Source organism: Numenius arquata, chromosome 9 (assembly GCF_964106895.1).
Source record: "Numenius arquata chromosome 9, bNumArq3.hap1.1, whole genome shotgun sequence".
Lineage (NCBI taxonomy): Eukaryota > Metazoa > Chordata > Aves > Charadriiformes > Scolopacidae > Numenius > Numenius arquata.
The window spans coordinates 46,731,759-46,753,585 of NC_133584.1; the positions used below are offsets into that span (position 1 = coordinate 46,731,759).

Genomic DNA, 21,827 nt, shown 5'->3' on the forward strand with positions numbered 1-21,827 from the left:
TTTCTTTTTTATATATATATAAAATATTTATGCATTCAGTGAATGGAAACAGTTTTACTGCATACATTTTTAATGTTGTACTCTATGCAAATCTGCATTACCTAAAAATATACCGTACTTCCGTAAATCAAAACAAGCAGGGAAAAAACACTGTAGCTGTGCGCTGGGTTATAATACCTCACAGAAATGATATGAGAGCTTTTGTTTTGAATTTAAGAACTCACAAACAACGTTTTACTTTGCGAGTGCATAAATAGAAGACTGAATACATTCTGGCTCTGTTAAGCTGAACTGTAGTAGAGGTTACAAAATGTAAATATATTTATTTATTCATTTTCAGTGTTTCCAAGTCCACCTTTCATGATAGTGTTAAATAAATCATGGTCCTATCCTTCCAAACATTTCAACACTCTTTAAAAAACAAAAACAAACGAACAAAATTTTAAAGTGAAATGTCTTCCTTCATTGAAGTGTTAGATCATATTTTAAATTACTGCACTCCCACACAATATTTTTTATATATATATATTTTAAATATATATATATATTTATATATATAAAGAGACCAAATAGGAGACTACATTTTTTACTGTCAATATGTTTAACATCGCATACTGTAGTTGTATAAAACATGCATTTTCTGGGATAATTATGAACACATCATGAATGAGCCCACATAAATTATATTTTTTGTACAACTCCAAGTTAAAAAAAAAAAAAAGTCAATTAAGTGCCTCTGAGGCCCTTTCTTCCCAGCTATCAGTTCTCAAAACACACTACTGAAATATTTATCTATGCCTACAGCTATGTGCTAGAGAACCAGATTTAAAATTTTAAAATACATCTACAGTATGTTTAATTTTCTTAACGTTTGTGACAGTCCTTGGACATTGTGTTGTGAAATGTAAAAACAGTCACAGATTCTTTTTTTTTTTTTCCCCAGAAATAAAAAACACATCTAGGAGAGTATGCAAAAACAAGGCAAAATGAAGTTTCATAGCACTTAATGAGGGTTAATATAAGTCAATAACTAATATTGAGGTTTGTAAAAAGGGCTGGATGAGCAGTTACACGTCCAAGCAAATGGTGTAGTCATTCCAATGGTATCAGATGCTGTTTCTGTAACCAACACTTCTCCACCCTTGAAACCAGTCGATATACATTCAAAATAGGCTGACATTGATATACTTACTAGGTGTAAAAATAGTGCACTATTTTTTTCTGCCACAAAGCAAAATTGCATCCTAAGAGCTGGTAAACCTTCTTTTTTTTCCTTAAATAGAGAGAATGGGCAAAAAACTTGAAAAAAAAATTAAATTAAGGCAATTAGACAGGTAAAACAGGACTGCCCATGATGACATAGCTGAAACTAGTATATACTTCAAACTTATACTAGCTGCTGAACACTGACATGCAGCTTCTGATAGATGTGTATGAATGATATAAACTTCAACGTTATGGCTTTATACAAGTGCATAGTTGCAACTGCAATAAGTAACGGTATCTGATTAATAAGCATAAAAAAATAAAGTGGAAAGATTTTTAAAACCCTCTTGCAGTATTACAGTACAATATATATACACAGTATAATGGTCACTTCTTACAGATGCAGTCTATATCACTGTGGTGGATCTCCCTCCTGTTCTTCTTGCAGACATGCTGGTGGCATCTTTAGGAAAGCTGAAAAGTCAGTTTCTTCCGTTTTAATATTCATTCCTCTCGATCCTTTTATGAAATGTAGTGTATGTGTCTCGCCAAGAAAGCTTTTGTGGAACAGAGTTTAAAAGGTTACCTAACATATCCTTTTACTATTTACCAACCATTCGTCATTTGATCAGTCCCTCAGGAGAATACAGGAAAACCCTCAGAGATTAGTAATTTATATTGCAGCAAAAATGTAAACCTCTGATATATATAGCACAATCTCTCAGGAAAATATATATTTTTAATATATTTTGGGATATGTTTCAGTCTTGCTGTAACGGGAAGAAAATTATCACCTTGAATTGTGTCTGCATTCACGGGAAGCAGTTAGCTGAAAAAGAAGCAAGAAGTTTGGTCAGTAAATGCAACAAACGTAAATCTGACAAAAATGTATTTCCTCAAAGCCTGCACTTAAGATGGGCTCACAGCGTACTTGGGAGAAACGTCATTCCTGGGCATTCAGCAGCACCGTTACTTAAGTATAGTACATCCTTATGCAGTGTGATCCCAAAATCAATTAAACCCCCTTGCAATATATGAGGGTAAAGTGCAATACACACAATGTAATAAGTCACTTCTAAAAGGTCAGTAATTTATATGCTTTTAATACATAAAGATGTAGTATATTTAATTAACGTAATGCTTGTTACTGTAAACACGAAGCCAGTTAAAGTCTACCGGAGCTGGTATCTCGGGTAACCGAGTACAGAGCTGAGGTCCAGCCCTAGCGCTGCTGTTGTCGCCCATTATTTATAAGGCTGAGACACGCTTTATGAACTATTTAAAACAATTCTTAGGAATTTAACATTTAAGGTTTTTTTTTTTTTTTCTGTGTAAACATAACATTGCATCAACATGTAAAATGATTGAAGACTGAGAACTATAAAATAGTTATGAGCATTTCCAGTACATTCACACTGCATATTTAAGTGAGTCATGGGACAAATTAGACCAATAAAGCGGTTCTATCTTTTCTAAAGCACTCAAGGAAATCGTATCACAGAAGCTGCCAAGCTCATTTGTTTATGTAGTTTTCAAAGGCATGGTTAGGTACCCCAAAAGCACAGCACTGCAAAGGAAAGCCACGTCAAATTCACTTCATAACACAGGGAGGAAAGCAAAATGCAGAACTCCGGTGATTTCATGTCTGCTGGCCGTAGAACAGTCGGTTTATGTTAAAGCTTAAAAATGAAAAGTCTTTGTAAATACCAATTCTGTTTCAGCTAAACATCCAACTGCTACAATCTCCCTTTTAGTTTTCAAAAACGATCGCTGGAGGTTAGCAGTATTAGCGCTACAGATGAGCCACGCTGAAACCAGCAGATTTTTTCTTTTCGGGCAGGCAGACATGAATCTTGGAAAAAGATCTAAAATTAGAAAAATAAAACCACTGACAAAGGCAACAGCTTCATTTTAATGAAAACGACTCCTTTAAAAAATTCGACATCACGAACAGAATCTCATTTTTACTGTTTAGAATACTAAAATGAGATCTTGTGTTTTCTCTGCTTTGAGAAACAAAATCCAACATAGCATGCTGTATTCAAACAAATCCATTCCTCTCTATTTAGATTTACCCCTTATACTTCTTCAGAAATCAAAAACATCGTCATCATCATCATCATCATCACCACCATCAATATCATCAACATCATCAAATGACCAATCCCAGTCCTTAAATGCCAGATCAAGTAATCTGCAACAGGAGGGTTTGATGTTTAACGTGTGTCACATTTCTATAAAAGACTTCAACATTCCATTTGTTATCACTGAACCTTTTTAAGGAAGAGACCGTGTTAAGGTAGGTGAGTTCCTTCCTTCGCCTATCGTGGAATATGAAGACTCAGCTAGTGTTCAGGTAAGCCGGGAATACTGTACGCATTGGAAATTTATCTCACAAATCACTCAGGTCTATAGAACACTTACCATATTGATTTTTTCCCCAAAAATTTCAACAGAAAAGACCAACACGTACATTTCATAAAATGAGCTGCCTCCTGTTTTGCTGCTGTTCTTGTTGACTGAGGTGCAGTTTTACGCTGTCCTGCTGCCCCTTGCTAAAATAACACAAAGCTAACAATTTTTCCAATAAAATGAAGTAATTTTGATTGCTGAACATCAAATAAAATGGCGTCACCTGAATTTACAAATGAATGCAGCAGGATTTTACTGTATCCCCAATACAGTGAGGTGACACAACCCAGCTATCCTGTACCTCAATATTTAAAGGTAAGCGATGCCAAAATGAGGAGATTCCAATTTGTTCTCTAGGCCTTGTCGCTGCCTGCGCTCCTTCCAGGGTCAATATAGAAGAAAGCAAGCAAACGAGGCAAACCTTGTCAGCAAGAGAGTCATTTTACCTACTTTAGGCATTTATTTTGGAACGGGATGAATCATTGTCTAGAAGCATTGGTCTCTTTCTGTTGTTATTGAGGGATCTCAGACAAATATCTTAAGCACTCGCTTCTCCATTGCTATAGCGACAAGAAATGAAACCCAGGCCAGTCATCTCTCCACTCAGCTCAATGGATTTTACATCAGGATTATCTGCTCGCCGTAGGAGGCAGAGACAGAAACCTTCCCCTGACAGAGCGTTCAGGGTGTTTTAACTACAACATGCTACAGTGTTTAACAGTTATCACATGCTTTAAATAAAATGGGTGACAGGGTTTTTTTGGGTTTTCAGGTTTTAAAATTTTTATACTTTTAAACGTGACATACCCCTGGAAAAGGCTCGATATTCATTTATTATATGAACTATGGCTATTGTAATTTCTAAGACACTTAAAGAATTTATTAGGCATTCAAATATCTTAAAGTTGATTTTTTTCCAATTTGGAATTATCCTTTTGGCACAATCCAACTGAACGGATAAGCAGAAATTGTGTGGTCTGTATAAAAAACTGGATTGCCCTTTCTTAAATCACCACGAAGAACAACAGCTGTGAAAACCCTGGAGAAACAATCACTGTGTGAAATTCCTACCAGGGACAGCATTCATAGGGCCATGCAAGTTGGAAGGAACCTCAGAAGATCTCTAGCCCAAGCTCCTGCTCAAAGGTCAGCTACAAGGTCAGCCCAGGCTGCTCAAGGCTTTGTCCTCTCAGGTCCTGAAAGCCTCCAGAGATGGAGCCCATCCAGCCTCACCAGCTGCCTCCCTGCCCTGCTCTGTGCCTTGGCTTTTCCTTCTATCCAGTTGAAATCTCCCTTGGTTCAAACCGAGCCCCTGGTCTCTCACCCTCCCGCCAGGCAGCACTGCAGAGCCTGGCTCCGTCTCCTCCATACCCTCCCCACGGCAGGCTGCTGTGATACCCCCCCGGAGCTCTCCTTCGTCCAGGCTGAACAAACCCAGTTCCTTCAAGCCTCTGCTCTGACCACCCTGGTGACCTCTGCTGGACTTGCCCCACTTTTGCAATGCCTGGCTGGAATCCGGGGACTCAAACATGGAGGCAGAATCTCGCTGCAGACCAAGGAGTGAACAGGGGAGGATAATCTCTTCCCTCAACTGTCTGGCCGCGCTCCCCTTGGTGTGGTCCCAGCGCCCACCTTGCTGCCCAGGCCCACCGCTGGCTCATCTCCAGCTTCTCCCCGGCCACTCAGTCCCCAGATTTAACCGGCAACTACATCTCCATTTTTAATAAAGTTGGTAACACAAAATTAATTATTCCATAAGGTAAGGCCTTGCACAAAAGCCTCATAGAAGCACCACTCAGATATAAACTGGCCATAGCAATTAGAATAATTTATAAGTATGTGGCTTCTAATTACAACTGTTTAAATCCATACAAATTTCCACTGGTTTGACGGAGCTGCATTAGTAAGGTGATAGGTGACACGACCTCGCAGAACTACACTTTTCCATCTCTTAAGTACATTTGCAAAGCCAACTTGGAAAGTTTAACTGCAAAAATAAAATGGCTTACACACAAAAATATTCATTCCCCTCCTTTCCCCACCATTACCAAAATATACAGATAGAAAAACCCAGCAGTCAAGACTGATTTGTAGGGGAGGAGAACCACAACTAAAAGGAGCGCTAAGAGTAAATACCGTGCTGTGAAAGCATTTTGCAAAAAAGGTCATGAAGATTGAAAGAAGGGTGTCAGAAGGAGAACTATTATTTTCAGAGCACCAAAGAATAGCTGCGGGAAAAGAATCAGAAATTATAATATACCCCTTATATGTCGACAGTAAGAAACAGAATAATGCGAACGAATTAGAATGTAAACACTACACAGAAGAAAAGCATTTTACTTGTCCCCCAACTTGTCATGAATAATGTCTCCTTGATTCGTGCTTCAATCTAATCAGCGATATTTTGGTTAGTTTTGCACAAAGAAACTCTACAATAATCGGTCCCTAAAAAGTAGTAATTAAAAAAATTCATGGTTATAATAAAAAAATCTAATAATTCAAAATCCAAATTATGAGGTCTGACTTCCTTTTAATTAGGTAAAGTAAATGGCCAAAAATTAGACTGTATGGAAGTTAGGAGGGAAGTGAAATGAAGTTACTTTGAGTCCTTTCACTATGCATTTCCACACATTAAAATACCAGTATTTTTTTAAGATCTAACTCTTGGTAGCGCAAGGCTGTTCTGCGATAACAGCAGCATCGCAGTGAGACAGAGCACGCTGACGCCGCACTCCCCGCTGGAACTCTGGCAACTCACCCAACCCAGTTTGCAACCAGCCTAAATATTGGTGGCAAACTGGTCACAGAAGCAAGGAAAGCGATAGCGCCTGGCCATTGCCAAGTCACCTCTCGGGGAAAAAATGTTAAGCCTTTGCTGAACCGCTCTTTGCTGCTGGAACACTGCAATAAGCAAAACAAGTCAGACCAAATTTTTCACGGGCTGTCAACAACTGGGGACTGATAAAACCAAGTGTCAGCTAGTACTGGAGGTGGTAAAAAGAGCAAACTGAAAAAACCCAGAAGTTCTGTACTGTGCCATCATGTAAGCGTTACTATTGCAAGAACAACAGGATACATTATTGGGGGTCCTTTAAACAAAGGAATAAACACAGTGGCTCTTCTTATACCTTAATTCAGGTTTATAGAAGATGGCCTGCTAGATCGCGTCAGTAGTCAACAACGTTTGCGGTCAACTGTCCTCATCAAAATATACAGCATTAATTGTAGTAAAATGTTTTAAAGAATAAACTAAATAGCATCTGTTGTGTCACCTTGGTTTGTTTGGAGGAAGCTGTCGACTTGGTCGTCTGATGGACTGGTTTGGCTGTACCTTCATGGAAGTTCTGGGAGAAGATCGAGCAAAGGGGTCTGGTGCTGGAGGCTTCTTGGGTATTTTTTTCACGAGTCGGCTCACCCATTTTTGCTGTTCTTCCGTAGAATTAGCTAACAGTAGTAGATTCTTTGCCGTTGAAATATCATAGTACACTGTAATAAGAATTTTTTAAATAAAAATGAGTATTATTATTCTAAACATGTCCCCACTTCAAAAATTAGCTGTCAGATTACAATACTCTCATGGTCAACACAAAGAGAAATCAGCAGAGAAATCAAAAGCAAAGTGAACCAGATTTTGCCATACTTAAGTTTCCTGGCTGCTGGCAGTGCCCCCTCCTTACGTTTAGAGGGTGACAACTCGGTGCTGTGGGAGATACACACTCACGTGGGAAAAACCAAGGAACGGTAACACAAAGAGCCCAACACCTGAGCCCAAGAAACTATGTAACCCGCGTCACAAGGAGTAAACTTCACCGAATGTAAACTATTTCATCCCATGCACCAACACTACGGTTTCGCACAGCAACGCGGCACCACACCCAGTGTGAGCCGTCTCACAACCACCAGGCTTCACTGCATGAGCTGGCAACACAACAGGTATGGAAATACGTTGCCCGTGTGCCATTAGCTGACAGCAGTGAGCTGATCCTCGCGTAGACACCCTTAGAAAGGTTCTGACAGCTACGTACTAATAATAGAAAAACCCACCTGTTCACGTTTAGTTGGTGTCAGACTATCACTAGACTCCTCTGATCTACTAGGACGCCTTGTGACTCAAGTGACTATATGTGAGAAACCAAGAGAAAAACCGGGACCTAACACTATATGCACATTCAAATACTTGCTATTTACCTTTGCAAGGTGCTATAATCTCTTCTTTTTTATCCATGTGATCTTTGTGACATTTGATATGGCAACGGCGACATTCTAGAGCAGGAGGAGGTTTAAACATGTGCCACAGTGGCTTCATGCAGGCTTCACAATTGGTTGGGAAGTGATAAAGAGTAGGTATGAACTCATGTCCTTTGTGACAAATGTAATTTGACTTCTCTCCCATGGGCTCCACAGGAAATTCCTGTTCCTTTTTGCTCTCTCCTTCATTAGCATATAGAATCTAAAATCAAAGCAAAATAATCTCAGTACGCCTATATGGCAAATGGAAATTCAGAGTAATTAAGTAGAAAGATGGAAGAAATACATAACGGAATGGATTTTTTTCAAGTATTTTTAGTGAATATTCTGTTAGACACAGTTATGAAAATATTTTTGGCAATGTGTGAAATACCATCTTTGTTACACTAGAAACATTAATTTATTACTGAATACCTGGAATATCCTAGGAATTTCCTTGGAGTCTGCTCTGTACACATCTGTCTGAGTGACTGGTCGGACATGGAAGAGTTTGCTATGGGGAATTATTTCAATAAGGACAAAAATTAATGTTACCAAAATGATAAATATAAATTGACTGTTTAATTAGGACACAACATACCACATTAAGACTTAGAGTCATTAAAGATTTGTCAGTACAGTTTTCTCATCACTTGATTAAAGTCCTATCTTTCAGTCCTGCACATGAACTTCCAAAACCCTGAATAAAAAGAAGCCACAAGTATCCAGCTATATTTGCAAAAGAAATGACAGCATTGAAAAACCATCACCACGTGACTTTAACGATTGCCGGTAGCTTTCTAACACAATCCTCTACCCACACTACAACCTCTGAATATCCACATTCTGTATTTATTAAGAAAATGAATTAATTAACTATAGAACCTATGCATGAGGACATGTAACTGAAAATGTACAAACACTGAAAATTATAGCCTCTCTGCTACAGTTTGCTTAACTTTTTTTGCTACGATGTGTATGTGAGGTGGGTCCAGCTGAGCTAGTGGAAGGAGTTCACTAGCTTCGGCACTGGGCACCACACACTGCTGCACCACCGCCCACCGTGGATCCCTCAGCTCCCAGCTCTGTACTTCAAAGCGCAAAAGTTGCCCCATTTTGACACTGCGCTCCCAGACTGGGCTTCAAAAAGGCCTTTTGTCAAAGTCTTTCCGACAAAGTTCACCTACAAATCAGAAGAAGGAATCTCACGTGGTAATACTTACTCTATATCTAATACCATGTAGGGATTAGATTGCTCTTTATCTTGTTCACTGTCGTAGAACAGGATCTTCTTACTGCTTACAATTACATACTGTTAAGAGGCAGAAAAGGATGAAACACACGTTTTAATCAAGCTCGTCAAAGATGTCACAGCAATATTTTCCTATGATTTTATTAAATGGTAGCTAAATGGACAATAGTAGGACTGTATTCCAAGTCCAAGATTTGCCAATAAATTAATCGTACAACAAACAAAACTCTGATTACCCGATAGATCAATTTACATTATCAAATTAATTGATATTTTAAACAGACTTAAGTACCTATGAAGAGATAAAAATGAAAGTCTGGAAGTAAGATAAAACCTTTTCATTTCTATTTTACTTGGACTGGTAGTGAGATTAACTATCATAGAATCATAGAATTGTCCAGGTTGGAAGAGACCCTTGGGATCATCGAGTCCAACCATCTACCCTACACTACAAAGTTCTCCCCTATATCATATCCCCCGACACCAACACCTGTCGTCTTATGATACCTATTTTACACGTGGAGTTCACAACTAATAGGGATCATGCTCACAAAGATCACTGTTATACTTACCAACATTACTAGCAATTTTCATAAAAAAGCTAGTTTCCTAGAGGACCTCCTATTTCCAGAACTTTGTCCAGAACGAACAGTGTGACTGAGCACTAAGTGAACTGGTATGAAACTGTGTAGTTACTTTTTGGACAAAGATCCATCAAAGAGGCTACTGAAAAGCAGTAAACAAGCGAAGGCTGCACAAGGCAGAGGAGCAGTTGTTAGTTTTATCTCCTAAATAAATAATTTGTCAAGGCCATCTGCGTCCAGATTCTGCTGAATTCCAGCTATGAAATTGTGCTGGGAATGCTTATGGCTGAATGTACAAACGTTGGAAGATCACAAACAGCTGTTCTCACCTCTGGTTGGACAAAGAAGTGTCTTAACCTGCAACAACTGGCTTAACCTGCTCCTCTCAGACATAGCTACACCAGCTAACATATTTTATACATTTAAGTAATGAAAGAACATATCTCAAAGAAAAATTAAAGTGTTGAAAAGCTGCAGTAAGTTTAAAATCCAGACTACACATGAAACAAGATCATAAATCTGGTTTTCTTACCTTTTTAACCCATCCAAATTTTTTAGTGTTATTTCTAACAGGCAGTGATAGCCAGCCTTCCAATCTCGATTCTGAAAAAGACACATATTACCAACATAAATATTCACAGAACATTATTTTTGAGACTACTGTGCATTTTAAAATAGTTACTGGAGATCAATAATAAAGCAACAGCGCGAACATGAGAACATGAACTATTTAAAACTCCAAGGTCTTGCAAAGTAAATGCTCAGGAATAAATTAAATTGTGTATTCCTGAGTACAGCCAATAACCAACAATGCAACCACAAAAAAAGTAGTAGACACAAAGAAGAACGGGCAGCGCAAACTTGCAATTATAGCACACACATTCCCTTTAGTAATTTTTCAAGATTTAAAATGCTTATGTCTATCAACCTTTACCTTTTAAAACAGCGCCTGAAGATATTAGTACAGACCACACAACATCCAGTTCAAGACGAAAAAAAGGCAAACTACCAGCACCAATAACCTATACCCTTGATACACCAGGTAAAATTTCGGAAGTTTAGTATTTTAATTCATATCTCTTGCTCTGTCAATTTTCCTTTTTTCAAATTGTGCCTCAATCTCCTAGGCTTTCTAATCTAAAATACGTCAGTTTTGGCTAATCCTTAGGCCTTGCCTAAAATTCAACGGCCCCTTCACATGCTTGCGTTATTTTATATTACACCGGCATGTTAGTCAGATTGGATTTATCAACAGTATTAACAGCTCAACTGTTGTTTGACATACACATTTCAGTCGTAACCAAAAGCTGACCAGGATCACCCATTTCCAGGCTTGGTAGTCCATAGTATCTTCCAGCCTTTGATGCTATTTTTATAGCTGCACTTAATACAAGCATTTCTTTCCCCTATGTTTTATTAGCAGAAACTACTCAATTGCAATATTATTTCTCTAATGAGTTTTCCACCCTGGCAAATAACCTCTGCTGATGCTGAGGAACCTCTGAGTCAAAAATACTGAAGCCTTAAGTATTAACAAACACAAAACCATGAAAGGAGCCTAAACATGCTCCAAAATTGCAAAAGATGTTTTCTTTCTCATCAGAGGGCATTTGCAAGTTCCTGCCCATGTTTAACACAGCATAACAATTAGTTATTAGATATTCATGGAATTCTCACTTTATCTTGAGAGACTTGAAGCGAGGTTATTTATTCAGTTATGCGCTGTCTTCAAAATTTACTGCTCTGTAAGCATTGCTGTTGATGACACATTTTAATGTACATACCAAGTACATGAAGTAGGTCTGTAACGTATATTTTGCCTTGCACCTGCCACTTTAAATTGTAACTTTCAACTACACCTGATACGAAGGGTAAGCAGCATAACACTGATGCAAAAAATCCTTCCCCTCATCCAAGAAGCAGATGTAGATTGTTAACGGTGTGAAAAATACGCATTAATTTTGTTCCTATTTTTCTCTGTAACCTCTAATACTATTACATGAAACTGGACAAAATGAGAGTTTCTGGTTACACTGTTTCATTTCTAGTGTCCATTCTATATCAACAGATCAGAGAAAGGCCAGAATATTCCAAAATTTTCACAGTACATGCTTAAAAGCACTAGGAGGGGAAAAAACCAATAAAGCACAACCATCATACCTCAAATCTGTTATAATTATGTCAGAAAAAAGTCCCAGCTTAGATATGATTTTTACTTTAGAACGAAACAAAACCATGCAGATACTGCAACAGCAGCTACCAAGGAAAAAATTATGTAGGTACTTAACGATTCTTTTATTAGAAGCCCCATAGCAAAAAACATAGAATGAAGAAAACAGAGGAAATGGACTATCCTTTAGTCTAGTTTGATGAAGTAATGTAAATACTCCAGAACAAGTTTTGCCCTCAGTGGAGAGGTATCCACACTTCAAAGGAACCTCAAGTGAAATACAGAAATTTGAATGTAATTAAAAAACCCACCTCTGACATTAACACTAAACAGAAGTTTTGTCCAACACGGTGTATGTGTAGTCGTATAAAAGGAATATGGGATTAGTCAAACAAAGCTCTGTTTTACCAGAACCAGATCATCTCATTATATGTTTTATGTATCTGGAAAAACGAGTAAATTTTGCTTGCCTTACGATCCGAAGAATAAAGTGTAAGATTCGAAATCAGGCAAAACAATGTAATACTCAGAAGACTGACTTTCTACAAGCAAGTAATGTCCATTTTGATGGTGAGGAGTTAGATGTCTCCACACTTCACTTAAACACAAAGATTTGACTTTTTGGTATCCAGTATCTTAGGGTTGTACAGATCCAGATACTGGATAGAGGCTACCTTGAAAACAAGGCCGTAAGGGTCATTTATTCAATGCTTTAATAACATCAGTGTTTTTATAAATGCCAGCAAGCATCTGTAAACATTTAGAGAAAACAGGCTAGTTATTTGCTCATGCGAACTTTTCACATCTTTGATGACAATGTTTACTGCCACTGCAGTGTGTCTACTGCCAGATTTTTTTTTTTTAACAATGTATTAATAGTGTTAGTTTTGAAACAGAGGAAAGGACACAGTAAGAACAAAACCAAACAGTTCTCAGGGATGTCACCTGTGCTATCAACTTCTGTAGGGCTGTGGGAACAAGACAAAGGTTCTTCCTCTGAGTCAGAATCAGAATCGAGAAGCATGCGAGAACTGGAAGGCTTAGTGGCAATACTGACAGAGGTAGAAGAGTGCTGGTAGGTAAAAGACATGGATTCCATAGTGTGGGATTGAGTGATACGGACTAAACATAAAGCATAAAGGAGGAAAAAGGTAGAAATGAAGTCAAAATAGAATCTATAAGAATAGACAGTATTAGTTCTACATTTCATCACGTAACACAGTAACTGCAAAGTAACCACCATGATAAAGTGGAAAACAAACCCATTTAGTTTTAATGGGGTACAAAATAATTTTTAAAAGAAATTTCTTTAAATAAATGTAAGATGAAGTGTGATTACAAACAAATTTAGTTAGTAGGTGGAGAGTGATCATTATCAAAACATTAATAAGATGGTAGAAACACCTGAAGATGAAAAGCCACAAAATCATCAGAAGGTTAACTTAATCCTTCAGCTTCTACGGTAAAACACTGGTATAAAACCAATTAATGCAGAAATATTAAAATTAGCATACCAGGGAATCCATCATCTGCTTCAGCATCTCCAGGTCCACTGCCTATGCTACTGTTGTCTAGCCCAATGTGTAAGGACTGTAGCTGTGAACGAAGCTGTTCAATGTCACTGTCTTTGCTGTCCAGCGTCATCTGGAGTTCAATCCGTATCTGACTCTCTTCTGCTATTTGCTGTAAGGATAAATTACAACATTTCCTAGTATCGCAATACTCAGTTACTCAAGAGAAAACATAAGTAGAAAATTACGCAGACTTTTTAGTCAATCTCTCTATATATACACTGTGTTTTTCTTTTGGTCACAGGAAATTGAGGAATAGAGACTGTACGCACAACCTTAAAGTCTGTATCAATTAAATCAGAATTACAGAAAATGCTATCAATGTTTATATTTGAAAAAGGATCTTACCGCCTGCATTTCATTGATTTCCTTCTGATATTTGATCATCATTTGGGTTAACTTTTCTCGTTCAGACTTCAGTTCCATATGCAGTTTCCTATTTTCCTTCTCCTTCCGCCGTACATCAGTGTCAGCTCCACGTTTGACTGGACCCTTCCGATTCATGATCTCAGCCAACTTATTCACAGCCTTCCCGTGGGGAAGAAAAAAAATGACAAAACCCACACCAATAAATACACAGAGTTATATTGTGAAGAAATAAAGTCTTCTCTCCCACCCACGACCAGACGCTTTTAATCTAACTGTAAACTAAGACCCCTGCACATCCGCTACTACAAAGCTGCTTTCATTCAAGGTACTACTCAAAACTGAGAAGGTTATGATGGCACTTTTGCTTTAAGCAAGCATTTGCTTTGAACACAGCTTTTCATTTCAATATTCTCTTCTGTTTCCATTAGCTAGCCCCAAAATATATCTTTGGATTAAAATGCCACTTATCTAAAAAAACAACCAGAAATATACAGTTTTATGGAACTTGAGATCAAGATGGAAACCAGTAAAATATGATTTCATTTGACTGAAATGAATTTTTTTGCTAGTGGACTAGATTAGGAGTTCCTCTATAATAAATCAAGAGGATAAAGTTTTACTACACTGAAAGTCTACTTAGTAGAAGGAAAAAAAAATAAGTATCAATATATTTTTTTCAAAAAGAATAAAGTGTTAATGGTACATATGTTTACCATGGAAAGTTTCCCATTAAAAATTATTTGATTCATGAACACTATCTCTTCATTCATTCAGATACATCTGCTTACCTGGGTTTTCAATGTTCTTTCATTCAACAACTGTTTCTCAAATTGTGCTTTAATATTTCCTATATTTGCTTCTTCTTCTTTTAACTTGGTAATTTCTGTAGCAAGGTAATTAAAACAAAATCTATGAAAGCTCATTACAAAAGAAAATAGTACTATTAAAGAACAAAATGGGTGTCAATTTAAAATACATTTGGTTCAGAGAATACATACGTTCTTGTACTTCCTTCAGTTTATTGTTTAGTTCTTCTTTCTCGTTAGCAAGATTAGCCACATCACTAGTTAGCGTCCTGTTCGCTTCCTCCAACTACAAAACAGAAAGTAGATGTGACAATGTAACAGAACACATTTGGCACACGAAGGCATTACAAGACAGTTCAGAGGGAAGCCAGGATAAGGATAAGAGGACAAGCTGTAAGAGGGGTAAGGGCACAGAGAAAGAACTATCAGAAATATGCATGGACGAAACATGGTAACAGATTTTTTAATTTATTTCATTCATAGAAAATAAATATTTTTAAAATGTCAAGATATATTTGTATATCACCTCTAAGTATCCTAAATAACAACAGATAACTCAAACTGTAAATTAAACTCAAGCGCTTGTAAACCTTTATCAAATGATGATTCCTATTACTCACAGAGGCTATGGTGGCATCTTTCTCAGTCAGTTCCTGTTTATGCCTTGCCATCATCTCTTTGATCTCCAGTTCTTTCATAATCTTCTCTTTTTCCAAATCAGAGTACTGTTCTTCAGCAATGGAACGTGCAAGTTGTTCCGAATCTGCTTTTGTCAAAGTAATCTCTAGCTGAGCAGCCAAGGAATCTCTGCAAATTATTGATACATACTATTAGCTTACAAACCGGGGGGTTGGGGATTAAAAAAAAAAAAAAAAAAGAAAAGGATAAAACAAAAATCCTACCTCTCATCCTGTAACTCTTGTATCTTTTGCTGCATTTCTTTACAAAGTTTGGTCTTTTCCTCACATTCTTCTTTAAGTTCTCGAACTTGTGTCTTGTACAGGGTCTAGAATTTAAGTTGGATAGAAAAGGACATGATCTGCATATTCCAGCTTGAAGGTACACAAAAAATGATACAAGATGACACTGTATGCAATTCTTTAATCACACACTCAATTAGAGTACAGTTGTGCAATGCCTTCTCTAAAGTTAACAAATCATCATCATCATTCCCCAATACATTTTGGTTATTTTACTTTTTTGTTGGGTTTCTTTTTTATTTATTGTGTATTTGTGAATGGATAGATGTATGATATACATTTTATGTTTGTAAACATACTGTTAAAGAGACTCTCTATGTGAATACCACTATTTGATAAAAAAATCAGAAGTATCAGAAACAAGAAAAATCCGTAATTTTTTTTTTCTACTATTTTAGATCTTTGTCAGAGGGACGAAGGTAGGTAGAATTTACATTTTAACAAGGCTGCAGACAAGACTGAAGACAAACACAAGAAAAATTATTAGCTTTAGGTTACAGATGTGAAACACCTGATGGCTGAGGAGGAAGAAGGAAAGCTAACGTTCTACTTAGTAAACAAATTAGTATTAAAATAAAGAAGCATAAAACATACCGAGAAATACTGTTCAGCTTCAAGTTGGTCTTGAAGCTCTTTCATCTGTCCATCTGCATCTTGACGTTCCCTAGAAAGGAATAACGTATTTTAAAAGAAAAGATATGGAGATATTCCAAACCAATAAATAGAAAAGACAGCATTCGCACCCTCAAGATCTTCAATCATTTCCTGACCAAAGTGCAGTCAACAATTAAACTTGAGGCTTCCCCTGGGTACCAGCTCTCTTTTTCACTTGTACAGCTGAGAAAACCGCACTAAGAAGAAGTCAGTTAAATACTGTTAACACACTGACTACAACAGTGGCACATCGTTTAACCAGCAGGAGACGCTCATAAAACAAACAGTCACTGACAGAATCTTATTTCCATGTAAAACATCACTGATCTGACAGATTGTTTTGGGTCTCTGTTAGAGCTCAGTCTGTGAAAACACGTCTGTATTCTTTGACACGCATCATTTCTTGAATTCATCTGTTATTAAAACAACTCAGAAATTCAATTAGTCAGTCTATAACAAAGAACAGTAATGTAGCAGAAAAGATTTCTGCCAGTGTTTCACACTACAGCACCCGTCACACGTTGCCGCCTTCTAGGTGAGTAACTGCATCGTGCTGACAGGAAAGGTAAAGCACAAGGAGATGAACCATCCGAAGGCAGAGAGGAGCTAAGAATCGGATTCCTCTGATGCATATGCTATTCTTGTGAATGAGAAGACAAGTTTTTTCTTTATGTTAAAAAAATATTTATTTATTTATTATCAGGTGCAAATATTGCTTGAAAGACCTTGAAGAACTGCTGGGATCTAATGCAACTCCTATATGAAGGCACAACAGATGTGTTCAAACATCTGTAGTAGTGGATATTTTCCTTCACACCTCTGTATTAGTATTCATTTCCAACTCTAATGAGCTTTCCTGGACTAATAATGCCAGTAACTTTCCTCTTCACGGAAGTCTTATGTTATTTTTAAAAAAAAAAAAACCCAAACCTTCCTAGACTTTCTATAAAATGTTTCTCTGAAGTCCTCACACTCTTGTTTTTAAGCTGTTTTTTTTTAAGATATTCAGGATGACAAACATCTTTTACTGCAAATCTATACATTGCTGAATCACTAGGGAAAATCTCAGCTAGAGTCACTGTAAACTTTTTTAAACAACGGTTACATTTTGCACTGTAGAATAGCACGTTCTGTGCAGCAAACTTTAAAAATTAATCTAGCTCTCAGCTTTGCAAAAAAATCATTACAAATCAGCAACATTACTAAAAAACAAATAGCAACTTTGCATACTTGCGCAGTTCGTTATTTTGTTTTTCCAGACTTAATTTTATTTCCTGAAGATGGTTATTCTCCTGTTTTAACTGCTTCTCTGACATTTTCAAGGTGTTGACCTGTTGCGTTTGCATCTTGAGGTCATTTTGAGTGAGACAGCGCTTTTGTGTTTCTTGCTCTATTTTTAATGTCAGGTTTTTCACCTGAAAAATAAACAGAAACCTGTGAATTTTACAGAGCTACACAGGAAAGCAACATTTAAACAGCATCTGTTACTGACTTCCTTCACACTTTTATACAACATGCTCATGTTTTCTCATAAATCAAAGCTATCTCCTGAATATAGACATTAGCACATGGTAGATAAACTAGTTTTTCAATGTCACTCTCACAGCATTTGACATTCCAGAATCAGCAACACTGAAACATTACATAAAAATGAAACCACACTCTGTAAAGCAGATTTTTCAAAAGTTCCAAATACAGAGAACTAAAAAGCTGCTGCCATTTTCATTCACAAATATTCATTCCTAAATATATTCATTCACAAATACATTAACTCCTAAATATAGTTACAACAGGGAAAATATTATGACATTGAAAACCAGGTTCCACTCAGGACTCCTTTTGGCATTGTTCCTTACATCTTCATTTAGTATATCCTTTTGCCTGAGGAGCTCGTTGATTTTCTGTTGAGATTGTTTGAGATCACAGTCCAACATGGAGCGCTGCTTTTCAGCTTCTAACAATCGATTTTCTACTTTTTGCTTTAAAGCTCTCTCTTCCAAAAGTTTCTTCTCCATTTCTGTGAAAAGATTTAAGACGTCAGTCAGTGTAAACCAGCAGATTTTGGAGGGTGAGGAGAGGAGGATGTATATCCCATATTAACAACAAGCAACATGTTTATCCTTTGAACACTGAAGAGAGAGATTGCTGAAAAGTGATTCATTACAATTTTCACAGTAAACCCAGACCCAGAGGATGTTTTTGCAAGCATTCCTGACTGACAGCTATTTCCTACTCCTGAGCTTCAAGATAACTTCCAGTTTACCTGCAACATATCTGAGATGGATAAAAAGGATCTGTAGGTAGCTTTTTAGGTAGCTGCAATAAACATAAGCCGTTTAATTCAAAACTAAGAGCCATCTTCTGGAATTGTTTGGTAATTATCCCTCTCTCCAAGAGATTTAAATTGTCATGAGATGCACCAGAATATGCCCAGTCACTATGGAAGCGTAGCAAAGGCTCTGCCATTTCTAACTCTATCTGATCTACATACTTAAATTGTTAAGTTGCTGACACAAATTGTATTTAAGATTAAGAAAAAAGGCATGAGTACACGGAGAAAGAACACAGGCAAGCTCTTAATAAAAATGTTTCAAGCAATTTTAGTAATATAAATTTAAGAAAAATTAATTCAGAATATATTAGCACAGAAAATGAATTAGCGGTGTGTGCAATGGAGAACCTGTTGTACTCTGAGAATAAACCAGCGTGTCTTTAACCTAGCAAAGCAAGGACAAAGGGACTACAACTGATTTTTACGGCACTAATGATATTTAAAAAGAACAGGGGAACCAAGGAAAAAAGGCCTACACTCAGGCTTCCACTATCATCAAAAGATTATATTATCAACTTTGTATAATTTACACCCAAGTCCAACTGTGACATCAAATACATACCTTTCATCGCTTCAGATTTTGCTTCCTCTATGGATTCATAGATCTTGTTTTTGTCTGCTAATCGTGCTTTTGTGGCTTTATGTTCAGCTTCTTCTTGTTCAAGGTTCTGCTGCATAACTTTGAATTTATACGTCATATCTATTTCCATGTTGCTCTTTTCCTGTTAAAGAAAAAATTACATTGAAATAAAACATTAAATACATCAGGTTAAAGACAGAATTTCAGACAACAGTAACATGCTGCTTGGAAGTGTGCTCAGAGTAGGAGAGAGAGCTCAGATTATAAAGAGCTAACTGGGAACTCATTTCCACAAATGTTTTTCTGTGGATGGCAAAGTGCTCCAAAAACGCACAATGACATCCCCCGCTGCAAACAATTATAGAATTACTGCCCCAACAACCAACAGGCTGTACTAAGAGCGGCGCAAAGATTAAGTTTATTGAAGATTTTTTTCAATACTTCCGTTTCAATGACAAATTTGTTGGAAAAAATATTAGCAGAAGCTTTTTTATTTTGGGCAATATCGAGAGTTAAAAAACCTAAACAGATGAAATGAAATGTTACTGCTGCACTGTTAAGGGAAATGATGTCTTTTTTCTGACCACTTCTCAAATTCCAAAACCAACAAAAAATTCAAAGAATAAACACTGAAAATAAGTCTTATTTTTTGCATAGATTTTGTCTCTATGTCTCAAGTAACAGAAGCGCAAATTTAAAAATTCCCTAAGAATGTAACACCAATGTTCACTGAGAAGTGCTGTTACCTTTTCTAAATCCGTAATTTTTTCCTGCAATTGTCTCTTCTCCATTTCCAGTTTGGCTAATGCACTCTTTCCATTTTTTACTTCTTCTTCGAGGCTAGATATTCGGCCTAAGAATGACCAAAATGTCAATGAGGCTGGGCAGTACGTGAAAAAAAACAATGAACTTTTATCTACTTAGAGATAACATTTTTCAAATGTAACAGCTTCTAATTCTATTAAGAACATCTCCCTCTGGGTTGATTTTAAAAGTTAACAGTAACTTTTTATAAAAAGTTATCACACATTTTCTCCTAAATGTGTGTCCACACACTAATCTAGTCACAATCTGAAGCTCAAATAACATCACCCAAACCTATTTTTGTTTCTGACACAAGAAGCAAGCTTAACTCAGAAGATTTGCAGGAATACCTTGTAAATCACTGATAATCTCTGATCCATGACTTCGATCCCTCCTTTCGGATTCTAGAGCTGACTGCAGGTTGAGAAAGTCCTTCTCCAGTTTGAGTTTCGCATTCTCTAGCAGGCAGTTCTTATCTTGTAGTTCTCTGTTATTAGCCTCCAGCTGCTGGATTTGCTTCGTGCTTTCCGTCTGGTTCTTCCTTAACCTGGCTGCAGTGTCCGACTCTGACCGCAGCAAAGAATTGGCTTCATCCAACTAAAGATGGATAAAAACATATTTCAGAAACAATATAACAACTACCATTTCCACTACAGAATACTAGATTTTATGGATTAAAGAAACAGAAAGGAGTGTATTTTAAGATTACTTTTGAACACCAAAACATGGCAAGAAAGAACAGATTTTAAACCTTTTTTAATAAATTTGTACTTCAAACAGCTATTATTTTAAAATATACATAATAAAGTTGGCATGCCTGTCTTTGAAGCTGATTGATTTTCTCATTGGATATTTGAGAGTTCTGATTCCTCTTTTTCAGATCTTCAAGCTGGTCTTTCAAACTGTTAACTATAACAAAAACAATTCCGTGTTGTTAGTCACTGTCATGAAAAACCATCAATTTGAACTATAATTCATTTATTTTATCTTTTAAGAACCCACATCACAACAGAACCCTTCAAGCGTGGTTCAACATACCCTCATTTTCCAAATTGCGTTTCTTATCTGCTTCATGTTCTGCTTTTCTCTGATATTCTGTATTCTTATGCTGAAGAAGAGCCTTCTCTCTTTCTAACTGTCTGACTGCAGACTCTACATTCTTCCTTGAAGTTATCTGGATATATTTAAAAGAAACACCACTAATTACCTATAGAAGAGTGGTATGCTTTAAATGATAAAAAGACAGCTCACGCACTCGGCTTAGTTCGTAATGGAGAAAGACACAGTCTCTTTGTCTGCAGCAAACACAGAGCATCACAACACGTGGTCAAATCCAGCCCAGGACAGGGCTGCCTACAGCCAGGAGCTTTTACAATTTAAAAACCGTTTAATCGTTTGGAATTGACGAATCTGGTAACCCTGCCCAGCAGCCACTCCAGATGCACAGAAACACACATATAGATATGACAAATCTGTAGTAGCACTAAAGTGCAAAGCGGGGCAAGAAATTGGGTCCTTTTAACTGACTCTGAATCATAAAATCGCAGAATAGTCTAGGTTGGAAGGGACCTTTAAGATCATCTAGTCCAACCATCAACCTAACCCTGATAAAAAAAACACCACTAAACCATGTCACTAGGCACTATGTCAACCTGCCTTTTAAATACCTCCAGGGCTGGTGCCTCAACCACTTCCCTGGGCAGCCCATTCCAATGCTTAATAACCCTTTCAGTGTAAAAAAATTTCCTAAAAATTTTTAATGGAATTCAAAAATTTTTGAATGGAATGGCCTTCCTCTTCTAACAACACTACTCTCACGTCTTCAATTTTTAGAGTCATATATGGGATATTTATACCACACTGTCCTCCAAATTAAAACC

The 21,827-nt window shown here is 37.0% G+C and overlaps 1 protein-coding gene across 1 annotated transcript in view; it reads right to left on the minus strand.

Annotated features, from left to right (window-relative positions):
• Window positions 1-938: 938 nt before the first annotated feature.
• ROCK2 (Rho associated coiled-coil containing protein kinase 2) overlaps window positions 939-21,827 on the minus strand; it is a 100,164-nt gene continuing 79,275 nt past the window's right edge. The window contains exons 13-34 of the mRNA XM_074154104.1: window positions 20,986-21,121; window positions 20,765-20,856; window positions 20,298-20,544; window positions 19,890-19,996; window positions 19,126-19,285; window positions 18,088-18,248; window positions 17,462-17,646; window positions 16,172-16,241; window positions 15,500-15,603; window positions 15,218-15,404; window positions 14,790-14,883; window positions 14,580-14,674; window positions 13,771-13,950; window positions 13,366-13,534; window positions 12,797-12,973; window positions 10,214-10,284; window positions 9,069-9,157; window positions 8,281-8,359; window positions 7,807-8,068; window positions 6,891-7,104; window positions 3,282-3,400; window positions 939-2,035 (exon numbers count right to left, since the gene is read on the minus strand). Of these exons, the coding sequence (XP_074010205.1) occupies window positions 3,295-3,400; window positions 6,891-7,104; window positions 7,807-8,068; window positions 8,281-8,359; window positions 9,069-9,157; window positions 10,214-10,284; window positions 12,797-12,973; window positions 13,366-13,534; window positions 13,771-13,950; window positions 14,580-14,674; window positions 14,790-14,883; window positions 15,218-15,404; window positions 15,500-15,603; window positions 16,172-16,241; window positions 17,462-17,646; window positions 18,088-18,248; window positions 19,126-19,285; window positions 19,890-19,996; window positions 20,298-20,544; window positions 20,765-20,856; window positions 20,986-21,121 (2,985 nt within the window). The 3' untranslated portion in view covers window positions 939-2,035; window positions 3,282-3,294. The remainder of the gene's footprint in view (window positions 2,036-3,281; window positions 3,401-6,890; window positions 7,105-7,806; window positions 8,069-8,280; window positions 8,360-9,068; window positions 9,158-10,213; window positions 10,285-12,796; window positions 12,974-13,365; window positions 13,535-13,770; window positions 13,951-14,579; window positions 14,675-14,789; window positions 14,884-15,217; window positions 15,405-15,499; window positions 15,604-16,171; window positions 16,242-17,461; window positions 17,647-18,087; window positions 18,249-19,125; window positions 19,286-19,889; window positions 19,997-20,297; window positions 20,545-20,764; window positions 20,857-20,985; window positions 21,122-21,827) is intronic.